This window comes from Xiphophorus maculatus, chromosome 5 (genome assembly GCF_002775205.1).
Source record: "Xiphophorus maculatus strain JP 163 A chromosome 5, X_maculatus-5.0-male, whole genome shotgun sequence".
Taxonomy (NCBI): domain Eukaryota; kingdom Metazoa; phylum Chordata; class Actinopteri; order Cyprinodontiformes; family Poeciliidae; genus Xiphophorus; species Xiphophorus maculatus.
In genome coordinates this window covers 3,279,878-3,291,923 of record NC_036447.1, presented here as the reverse complement: position 1 = coordinate 3,291,923, position 12,046 = coordinate 3,279,878, and the positions used below count along the sequence as shown (strand labels likewise).

Sequence of the window (12,046 nt, the reverse complement as noted above, 5' to 3'; positions counted from 1 at the left end):
GAAGGAAATCCTGCTGTTCGGACTTTAAAGGATCAGCGTGACTGTCGCCCTCCCAAAGATCAGGGCTTTTTTTTTTTTTAGATTTGATTCAAAGTCCTGTTTGCACACATTTATACATGTTCATCAAAATATAAAAACACTCTATTTCATAAATTAAAACAACAAAAACAAATATAGTGTCTCAAGGTGAGTCTTTAGAGGTGAAAAATATAATTTAAGGAATAGAAAATACACGACTTTGCAAAAGGAAACAAAAAAATTCAGAAAAAAAATTCAACTGGTACTGATTCTTCTGAGCTCACTCTGGAAATACAATAAATTTTATTATTTTTGATCTACTTTCTAGTGCAAATATCTTAACACACATGAAATAAGACAAAACTAACTTGCAGATAACATTTTAGAAAGATATAGGAGCTTATTTCAAGTCAAAATTTCTTAATATTGCTGAAAACTTTCTGGTTCAACGGTTAAAATCTAATTGAAAGTCTTCAGGAGCCAAAATTATCTTTCTTCTCCCCAATTAAAAAAGCAAAACTAACATTACTGTAAATTCTTTATTCTTTATCTGCACAACAATAAAAGAAACATGTCAAATTTAGATTAAAACAGACACTAGTATGAGGTTTGCCTTAATGTTTACACTGATTTAACTTGTTGAGACAATTATTTTCTGTTTTGTCGACCTATAAAATGTTTTGGGTTTTTACCTCCAGGAAATAAAAAAAATTAAATTTTCTTCCAGAGCATTCGCTGTGATTATAAAATATAATGGAAGGGTGTGCCCAAGTTTCTGAGTATAAACAAATAAAAGAAAACTGTAAGTAGATATAAACTTGCCTTATTACAAAAAGTGTGCATCTATGCACGAGAACCAGATTTGTACTATTCTTGAACTTCAATTATGGCCAAACAAAATTATTCCAAGAACCAGAAATGGCCCTCGGGCCACACTTTGGACACATCTGCATTATAACGTGGAAAAAATGTCTTCTTATAAGTAAATTTATCTAGAACTTTTCAATCAATACTAAGGAATTATTAACTTAAAACAAGCTCCTATATCTTTCTGAAAAGTTACTTGTAAGTTAGCTTTGTCTTTTTCAAGTGAACTCAGACATTTCCACTAGAAACTAGACAAAAAATACTTGGTAAGATTTTGTGTTTTTTTTTTTGTGTGCAAATTTCAGGAAGCAATCTCTTTATCTGAATGACTTATTTCCAAATATCAACGTCGGCTGATCAAACCCTTATAGTTTCAAACATTTTCCAGCCGTAAAACCGATATAAAAACATCATTTATACAGATAGACCTTTGTAGATTTAAGATATTAATCAACATGGAGTGCGTCCAGCATCCTCCTGCTGATACTCGCGTTAAAGTGCGTGACAGCCCCCGGAGGAGCGGCGGCGCCTCAGACCAGGCTGAAGCCCTCGTACTGCTCCACGGCCTGAGTCAGGCGGCGGCGCAGCGTCTCTTTGGTCTGGTAGCGCGGCATGTCCAGCAGGTTGTAGCAGGTGTGAGCCACGGGCAGGTAGTGTTCCTCCGCCGTGGTGGACTGGATGACGATGCGGAGGCTCTCCATGCCGTGGATGGGGATGCGGTCGCTTCCCGTCAGGAACACTGGAAGAGGAGAACGACGCTTCAATTCAACACCGACAGATCCAAAACATATTACTGAACGAGCAGTTTTATGTGTTTTAATGCCATTTTATAGTTGAATAAAGTAACTATGTTACCTTTAGTTGTTATACATCAAATATCACTTGAAAAAAATTTGACTTTGTAATTTATCGCCTTGAGTTGGGTCTCTGTCTCTCCTGCTCTTTCTGAAACTCCGCCTTCAGGAAGTCATCACAACATGGCTCCTCTATTAACCTTTGAATAATGTTTTAACCAGCATTACTCTGAGCTCTTTAATGAGCTCAGCAGTTCCACCAAGTGTTTGCTAATTCATGCTGGCTAGTCTGAAGGGGCAGGGGGAGAGCTGCTCTGTGAGACAGAAGCTCTGAAACTTGGAAACTGCAGATCTGAGGAGGAGCTGTGCCTCAAAGGCGGGGCTAGGTCCACCCGGGCATTTTCCACAGCTAAATGGTTGCCATAGAGATTAAAGGATTTCTCAAACATGCATGAAAGAATCAAGGCAACACTCCTGGTTTGTTTTGATGAGGGAATAAATTCATAACACAAAGTAAATCTCAAAAAAGGCGGTTTTACATGACTTTACGATCTACAATGGAGGATATTTCTGTCTAAAAATTACATTTAGGGTGTTTTCACACCGGATAGCTGGGGAAATTGCAAAATTTGTTATATTTTCCATGGCTGCAGTTCACTTTCACACTACATTGTGTAAAACAGACCAAACTTTTGAAAAACCTGTTCCCCTCCTAGCCTGTGGGGGCGCTGCAGCAAAAACCATTGAAGGAAACCACGTGAAAACTTCTGAAGTAGAAGCAGAGCACAACTTCCTTCTTTACAAAATGTAAACAGGTGACAGATTTTAGTGGTTGTAGTATTTCTCTTTAGTCTTTAGTGAAAGACCGGGAGTCATTTTTCCTACTTTTTTAATGATTTTTAAACATATCTGTGGTTTCATTTCTGTAATTGCATTTTTTTTTTTGTAGATTGCTGGGGGGGGTTTGTTTTCTGCGATTGCAGCTGCAAAAATTTGGCTGAATGGTTATAATTTTTTATGTTTTTATGTCGAGTGCAGGACAAATTAAACTGCAAAAACAGCCAAGAGGTCTACAGTAAAATTATTTTAAAAAAGATTTTAAAGTGTTTTATCTGAAAAGAAGGCACATTCATACAAAAACATCAACATGGGATGAAACAAAAAGCCTGCAGTCGTGTATTTATATCCTCCAGCAGCCATCCATCATGAACCAATGAAAAATTTAAATGCTTACATAAGAACTGCTTCTTCTTCTCCAGCGGGAATTCGTGGAAAACCTCCCAGAAAAGTCGGACTGTCGGGTGAGTGGCGGTATACTCCCCTTTGTAAACGGCGTTCTGTAAAGAGACAGGAGAAGAAGAAGAAAACATCTCACTTCATATTCATGGAAACCTGAATGTGTCATGTTAGATTCTCTCCTCAGTCAAAGGATGAGAGTGAGGTTTCTTCCTCCCTACATACATGTAAGATTTATAGCATTATGTTGAAAGCTTGACAGCTGAAACTAATAGTAGTCATCGCCAGCGAGGGCGGGATCTTATGCGCATGATGTCACGTTGCTACGTATCTATAGCCTTTAGAAATACTTTTTTTAGTTGCTTTAATTTAAAAAAAATGTTAGATTTCACCCATAAAATGCTCTAGTGTAAATCAAATGGCAATAACATATAGAAGTGAATCACTTCCACCTGTTTCTAAAACCAAACTGGGTTTTGTTTCTAATTTTAAATGATGAATCTGGGTCAGACCAGAACCAGTCGGCAGACGTGTTCAAGCTGTCTTAATGACTGTTATGACTGGTGCCGTAAAGTTAATTATGGAAACATAACTGTGCAGGTGCCCGTCCCTGATTGGCTCCCAGAAGACGCCAGAGACGTCCAATTGGTGGCTTCCTGGAGGTGACGGATATAAAAGCTGCAGACGTGGACTTCCTGCCATCCATCCTCAGCTCATCTCAAACGGCCACTCAGTTTGTCTGTTAACACCTTGTAAAGTTCTTGGAGTTGTAGGAATGAGCTGCCATTTATGTTTCCTTAGTTTTCTCATGTTTTTCTTCATTAGGGAGGTAAGCTTTTGTCATTTGGTTTATTTACTTTCAATTAGGTAAGTTGGGTAATATTCAGATAGTTTCCATTTGTTTGTCGTTTTCGGCATTATAGCTCACTCTGAAGCCATATGCTCCACTTCTTGTAACATCTCAATCAAAAATACATCGTTTCAAAATAAATAACATTATAAAATGTTCAACTTCGTGTGTGTCGGCTGCTTGGGATCTGAAGAGGATGGATCCTTCATGTTGTGATCTGGTATCACTAGACGGGTCGTTACACTGACCTTTTCCATCTCCTCCCAGTTGTAATTGTTGTTCCCGACCACCATGGCCATCAGCTCAGAGGGCTGGAACAGCGACAGGATCTCCCCTCCGCACACTTTCAGGAAGCCGGCGGAGAAGGCCGAGTACTGTTCGCTCACCGAGTCGGAGAACACGTAGCGCAGGTAGGCCTCCACAAACTCCTTCCTGAAACACAATCAGGGCGACTCGTTCAGCTGCCTGAAGCTTCTGCTTCACAGGAACAGAGCGTTTACAAACCATAAACGCTCTGTTCCTCCGTCACCATGTCTGCATCTGGGTGTTCATATTGTTTTCATAGTTTTCTGCAGAACATTAATAATAAGCTCAAGGTGAAGCTGTTTACATCTGAGTGGCGTTCTTTAAGCAGATTAAATCTGTAATCTGTTAGGCTGAAACACTGCATTAAATTCAATGTTTACCTGCGACTCTAAACTCAAGTCGTAAGACCTCGGAGTAAAAGGGCCAGACTAAGATTAAGAGAATAAAGTCAAAATTAGCTAAAGATGCAAAATTACCAGAAGTCGTAAAATTTTAAGGAAAAAAGTTGTTTTAATGAGAAAAAAAACTTTGAGTTATTAAGATCTGACATGACCAGTTCTCATAATATTACCACTTTATTTTGGTAAGTACATAAATACGGTGGTTTGATTCTTCTAAGTAGACACAGTCATTGGAAAGACCTAATGCCAATAATAACTTGATAATATGACTGTTGTCCCATTAGTTCAACTTGATTCTTGTATTATTTTGCTTCTATTTTTGAAATATTGCGACTATTCTCACAATATGATAACTCCGTCCTTGTATTATTGCCACTATCTTACATTATTACCAATATTCTCACATTATTTTGACTATAGTGGTTTTATTCAGACTATTCTCAAATTATTCTGATTATCCTCGCAATATTACAACTGTATTTTATTATTATTACAACTTCTCTCGCATTATTTCAACTTTATTGTTCTTATTCCTACTATTATTACGACAACCCTTGTATTATTATGACTAGTCTTGTAATAATATTCTTGTAATTTCAAAATTTCAAAAACCAACATTCTTAGTCTGGCCATTGTGAAACTAGCAGCGGTTTGAGTCGAAATGACAGAGAGAAGTGGACCTTTCACTTCTGAATGACGTAAAACGAAATAAAATAAAGTTTTGGAGTGGCCTAGCCAAAGTCCAATTCTGTATTGTGACACATCATTCATACTGAATATGAGGCAATTATTATCCACACAGATGATCCAGGTAGGTTTGGATAGATTTTTTCTAATAAAAAATAAAATATTTTAGAAGTTCTTTTTCTATTTACTCAGGTTATTTTTCTCCAAAAGTAAGATTAGTTTTATCAGAAACATTGAAATCTGTGAAAAAAAAGCATAAATAGAAGAAAACAACATTTTTACAGTGCTTTTACTTCTTAAACCTGAAAAGCTTGAGTTAACGTCTCCTTCTGTTCAAACTAATAAAAAAATCTGACAAAGACTCAGGGATATTTTTGAAGAGGTCACAGTGACCCTAACATTCGATTCAATTGCTCCTGAGTTTAACACTCAGCGGTTTCACATCATAGGAAAAAATGTCACTGTGACCCATCAGATTCATTACTTACAAAGAAGTAATGTTTTTATTTAACTGCATTGGAGATAATTTTGAAAAATATATTCTTGATATGATATGAAACAGATCTTCTAATTTTAAAACGGACTGAACTGAATTCATGCATAACTAAAAATTATGTTATCTTTTTTCACACACACACGTTTGTGGCTCTGGCTAGACTAAGAAGAAAAAGGTATTTCTGACAACTGACAGCAAAAGCATGCAGGTTGCCAGATGGACCATATGGACTGTTTGGGCTGAAATATTAATATTTATTTATTAATAAAGCTGTTAGTTAGCAGAGTTGTGAAACCTGTTGTTTTTGTCCACAGCGATGCTCTCTCCTCCAGGAATCAGCTCCTTGACTTCTGTCATCCCGTAGTTTTCCCTGGTGATCTACGATGGAAAGCAACATTGATTCATCATCAATGAATTTGAGAATACTCTGACCTACACAGAACCCGTATAGTGATTTCGAGGTAGAATGTAATCAGAAAATAAAAGGGAGGTAATGATCGATCCCTGAGGAACACCACAACTAAGTTAAGCTACTAAGAGTGTCAACAATTGTCTGTGGCAGCAGCAACAAACCCAAACATGTCTGCTACACCTGTAACCCACAGAACTAAATCAGCCATCACAGAAACAAGAAAGTAATTCTCCTGTCTAAAAAAAATTTTAAAGCTGTATTTTATGCATTCATGCTCACATAAATGCATGCCTACACACATAAATACATAAAATGCATGTATAAAATGCCTACTTCTTTCACTAATGTATTTTGTATAAATTGACTGTTGCAAAATCAAAGACAACTGTATTTTACACAACAGAGAGAAATTTAAAAAAACATAATTATTCTTTTTCCAATACCAAAATCAGCTAAAACATTTATGAGAAGTTACACACAGCAAAGCTGAGAACAAACGTCTCTTCTACGTCTCCTCCTTCATAGTCTAGAAGTTGCTGAAGACTCCTGGAAAACAGAAAAATGGTTATTAAGGACAAAAAAAGAAAACAAACACAGGCCATGAAACATATAAATAACAATTTAACATGTGGCTGATTATAACCAACAGTAGCAAGCAGGATATAACGCAGAGGGAGTGTGCTCTTTAGTTTTCCTGCGAGCAACACGTAGGAGATTTATTTCCAAAACACAGGAGACACGGAAAGAGGTCAAACAGTCTGACGACAAAGAGGCTAATTAGCAAAATGGGACGGATGTTTATTCCTACTGAGGTCATCATGAGCAGGAACTGCAGCTGCTGTGCCGCATTGATTCTGGAACATTTCCACCATCTACGTCCTCCAAAATGACGTTTCTGTGGCGCTGAAGGCTGTGCAGGCCTTCTCTACGCAGATAACGTCAAAATCAATAGTTATATGAGGAGAATTATGCTCTACAGAAACACAGACATCAGTCCTCCCAGAGCAATATCCACTTTCTTACTTTAATATAAATAAAGAAATGAATGTACGCTTCTGTAACACGGTTTTATTTTAACAATATTTTAGATGTGAAGTTTTGTCAAAATGTATTTTTTCTTTGAATTTATTTTGTTTAGTCAAGAAGTTGTTTGATTGGTGTATCAAGTTCTGCTCTTGACAGTTGGTGGTTACCATAGCAACCACCAACCGTCAGCTCCTCCCCCTTTTTTCTGTTGTCGTTGGTAACTGTGGTATGTACTGGGATCAGTTCTGCGTTTTTCTTTACAAGTATTATATTTTGACATATATATTAGATAAATGTAATCATATACAGTGCGCCATGTGAAAATTTGTAATGTTTTGTGTATGTTTATATCTGGTTTTAATATTGTGCATTTTAGCTATGTTTAATTTTACAACTCTCATCTGCTGCTACCTGCGGTTAACTGCTCATGTGGAGCCACTGCTCAGTTTAGGGTTATTTATTGTATTTTATTTAATATATGGGGCAGAAGCTAAATACAGTGAACCCAAGTGAGTCTGTCGTGAAATCAACTTACTGGTACCGAGACGCAGAAGTTTTACACAATAAGCCGGGACTGTCGAACCATTTTCATTTTCATTATGAAGATCATGTTCTCAAAGGGCTGATTGTTCCAGAATATATTGAAAAAACCTATTAAACTGTTAAAATATTAATAAAGTACTTCTTAAAATAAAATAATATTGAGCATATTCTCACACTGATCAGTTGGCAATTGTTTTTGTTATTTTTTGCAATAAAAATCACAGAATTTGTGGTGCTAACTTAGGAATATTTGCATTTCTGGATAACAGTACGTGTAACTTTTTGACACTCACCATGGGACAGCGATGTGAATCACTTAAAGTTAGCATCACTTGAACCCGATGTTTTTGACCATTTTGTAGGAAATTTATAATGAACTCACAATAAAGAATTAGAGCAAAAAAACGGATTTTGTGTAAATTTTCAAAATATCGGAGAGAAAAACAGCAAAAAGCTAAAAATTGCTCTAATATTTAACCACAGATCTGTTATCTGAAAGGCTCTATTCGTGTGTTTCTGTGGAGTCTAGACGGCCACATTTGGCCCCCGTGCCTTGAGTTTGACACGTGTGTAACAAACCGTGTACAGTGGGAGTTGTGTCTCGGTTTGAAGCATAAAAAGTGGAGCGAACCTGGCTTCTGTTGGCGAGAGCTCTTTGAAATCGTCCAGTGAAGGCGACACGTCCAGCAGCTTCTTGTAGAGCGCCAGAGGAAAGTGCAGATCCACCACAGTGGAGTTATAGATGGCCAGACCGCAGACGATCCCGATCAGATGAAACCAGTTCTGCTCCACAAAACACTGGGAATGCAAACACATTTACACAATACTGAAGCTCACAGACTTGTTTTCAGCTGAACGAATGTGAGAAAAACAAAACATCTGGAAACTTCCTCTTATTTCACATCATCAGATTTGAAATGTTTTTCTTTTTCCATATTTCTGTCTGAACACTTGATAACCTGTCAGAATTGATTCAAATTTAAATCAGTTTGTTGGAGAGTGCATTTATCGTATTGTTTATCATTTATGGTGATAAATTTCTTCTGATAATAATTCTGATTTATAGTTGTCATAATAAATTCCCATTGAAAAACAAAATACAGCTGCCGTAATGTCAGGATTGTTAGTTATTATGTTTCCCACCGTTTGTTCAATGAAAACATAGAAAATAAATAAATATGATTCAATGTTAGGTTGGAATATATGGGCTTAAAGGTTTTGTTACATTATTTTGTGGTACTATTGTGATAAAATATAAAAGTGACGATATGAACTACTTATTGCTCCTTTATTTTAGGTAACTGTACGGCTGTTACTGCATGTTACAGCAATTTCAGCCCCACAAACCCAAATACTGCCCTTCAGAAACATTCCCATTTTAAATACATTTTTTTGGGCACCAGTCACATAAAGCAGTGCGATTTGAATCACTAAACTGCACATGGTAGCTTCACAGCTTTACCTCAAGATCTAATAAGGGTCAAAGTTCAGGGACATGTTCCCTCATGGAGGCGCTTGTTTTGTTCCCACAGATCACCTCAAATAACAGCAAACATCTGCCTGCATCAAGGTTATTATAGTTAAATAAAACAAGCAAAATAATGAAAACTGAAATTCAGAAAACATTTTTGTTAACTGAAATAAATAAAAACGGTAATTAATAGGGGGAAAACTATAACTAACTGGAACTATATTCTGTGTTTATAAACTTAATTGAGACATACTAAAATTGTAGACATGATATTTTTCATTTTTGTGCTCATGAATCCATTTATTAGTCTTTCGAACTGATGTGAAAAGGATTTTTCTTCCACCTCCACACCTCAAACAAGCAGTTTATGTCAGCTGTGGGCAAAACGTGGAAATCCTTTCTCCTATGGTGGCAAAATGGTGACAGCAAAAGTTTGGAGAAAACCTCAGTCAGTTGCTTATTCAACAACTGAATAATTTTTTTTTTATTGCATCTTCTGTACAGTTTTCTCTACCTACACAATGTATACATATTCACAATACAATACTTTGAAATTTTTTAATTCTGCACCTAAAAATTAACCAAAAAATGAAGAAAAAAACTAATACACACTAAACAATATTTGACTAATAATAACTGAAAAAACTAGCAGACACTAAAAAATAACTGAATTAGACAAACAGAAAGACAAAATGAAATAAAACTACAATGAAAACCTAAAACTATTATAAACCTGGCATTTATGAATCATTTCAAGGATCAACAAAAGTTTAAAGCTGCAAAAATTCAACATAAAGTCTAAAAACGAATTCAACTTTATTCTGTCCACTCGATCCACCTGGCCTTGTTGTAACGCAAATTATAAAACTTTTATATACTATAAAACGTGAATTACAACAGAAAAGGCGGAGTGAGACTAACCCACCCTCTGCTGTCATTTTAATCTAAAGTCCAATGATTGGATTTGTGTAAAATCAGGTTGATTCCTGCTTACTTTGTCAGAGAACCACAGCAGGTTGGAGTCTTTATAATGAGTGAACATCCCATAAACAGGATCTAGAAGCTCCTTTAGCAGCAGCAGGAAGAACTCTTTAGTTACGCCGCCTGCGTCTACGGCTTCCTCGCCATCAAAGATCACCTGGAGGGAGCAGATGATGAAAGAAAGTGAATGTAGAAAGGGTTGCTACACACTTTCTATGTATTAATTCAAGACTTCAATTTTCAGTTTTCTCTTTAAACAAGTACAGCTTTAAAAATTTGGAACATTGTGAAAAAGTTTAGTTTTTGGCTCTGCAGGAAATGACCCTTGTATAGATTCATTAGAATGAAATATTTCAAGAGTTTATTTCTTGTAAAAAAAATTTAAAACATTATTTTCTTTTGTTACATAATACACAACAAAAAAAGAACATGCACATAGAAAAGGAACAGAACAGTGACAGCTGACTTCTTAATACAATTTTAAGGTGTTTAGTTATCTAAAGGTTTCTAAATAATGTCCATTTTTCCTGCAGTTCTTCACCGTTTGATTGTTGTTGTCTTAGAATGCATGTAAAACAATTTCTTGTAATTTGACCGATTATTTTAGTAATTGATTATTCTGACGATTAATTAAGTGATGGAAAAAAAATTGGTTCACTGTGCAGATTTTTCATTGAATCACTTAAGCGTAATTTATACAACACCTGAAATACATGAGAAATGCAAATAAACAAATAATTCAGTTACTTTTTCAGTGAATGCCAAAAAAATGTCTAACATAAAAAAAATTTTCTTTTATTAAACTTGAATTTGGTGAAGCTAAAATGCCACTTGGGTAGAAAATATTCACAGCAATAGAAAGGTTTTTATTTATCGGAAATGCAAAATGTATCGATTCTTTGGTACAATTTTGGTGTAATTACTGCTCTAAGTATGTTGTTCGTTCAGTAATTTGCCTGTTTTAATCTGTATACTCCATTTAACAATTAATAAAATACTTTATTAGCTAACAATTATTTCAATAATTGATTAATTGTTTCCACCCAACTTACAGTTAATGAAAGAGCAAAATTAAGTGTCTCAGAAGATTAGAACGTACTGAAAAGGCTGTAGTATATTCACAGAAAGTTGAGTGGAAGGAAAAAGTGTCATAGGAAAAAATGCAATAAGAACAGTGACTGGAGAGAAATTCTGTCAAGAATGAAAATTGTCATGAATCTGTATGAGTTCCACTTTCTGAAATGAATTGACAAAAAATATTGGACTTTTCCATGATGTTCTAATTTCTGAAGCTGTATTTGTACTTTGGGAAAATACAGAAGTAAATAAGTAAGGATCAAAATGAAGACTGGAAGCAACTTTTAAACAATCAAATGTTGAACAAAGTCTGCTAAAAAGGAACATTTTCCAAACGTATTCCCGCATTTTTATACCACTGAGATGCAAGAATCAGGGATCTGCTCACCTTGAGGGGCTTCTTGAGATCCACATCAGAGTACATGGTGAGCTCCCGCAGCGTGTCACTGACTAAATGGTTCCTGCGCACATGCAGCACCAGATATGGGTTCCTAGCGAGGTGGGGCTCCAGCGTGAGCAGCATGAAGACGTTGTGCAGATTTGCACCGCTGACGGCCATCTTGGCGAAAGAAGAGATGAATAATTAGAACAGCAGATTGGAAAACAGACCTGCACTAAAGTATTAAGTTGTTTTTTTTCTCTCATTGAATTTCAAAGCAGATAAAGATTCTTTCTCCCAACTAATTTTCTTAATTTTATACAAACCTGTAAGAGTGTGACTATAAAGGCTGAGCTATGGATGCACTTTTAGAGGTTTGCAGTCAAACTGATGTGAGCCCATATACATTTATGAACAAAGAATAGCATGTGGTGTGTGTGCATTTACATCTCAAACTCGCTCGATGTGTGTTCAGACAACGCTTGGCTCTGTGTGTGTGCTT

General features: G+C 36.1%; 1 protein-coding gene across 2 annotated transcripts in view; it reads right to left on the bottom strand.

Moving 5' to 3' along the window:
* Nucleotides 1–1,164: 1,164 nt before the first annotated feature.
* herc3 (HECT and RLD domain containing E3 ubiquitin protein ligase 3) overlaps nucleotides 1,165–12,046 on the bottom strand; it is a 33,779-nt gene continuing 22,897 nt past the window's right edge. For both annotated transcript variants that reach the window (XM_023333788.1, XM_023333789.1), the window contains exons 18-25: nucleotides 11,554–11,724; nucleotides 10,102–10,245; nucleotides 8,268–8,434; nucleotides 6,547–6,613; nucleotides 5,951–6,033; nucleotides 4,014–4,197; nucleotides 2,914–3,016; nucleotides 1,165–1,624 (exon numbers count right to left, since the gene is read on the bottom strand). In XM_023333788.1, coding sequence (XP_023189556.1) covers nucleotides 1,416–1,624; nucleotides 2,914–3,016; nucleotides 4,014–4,197; nucleotides 5,951–6,033; nucleotides 6,547–6,613; nucleotides 8,268–8,434; nucleotides 10,102–10,245; nucleotides 11,554–11,724 — 1,128 coding nt within the window. In that variant the 3' untranslated portion in view covers nucleotides 1,165–1,415. The remainder of the gene's footprint in view (nucleotides 1,625–2,913; nucleotides 3,017–4,013; nucleotides 4,198–5,950; nucleotides 6,034–6,546; nucleotides 6,614–8,267; nucleotides 8,435–10,101; nucleotides 10,246–11,553; nucleotides 11,725–12,046) is intronic.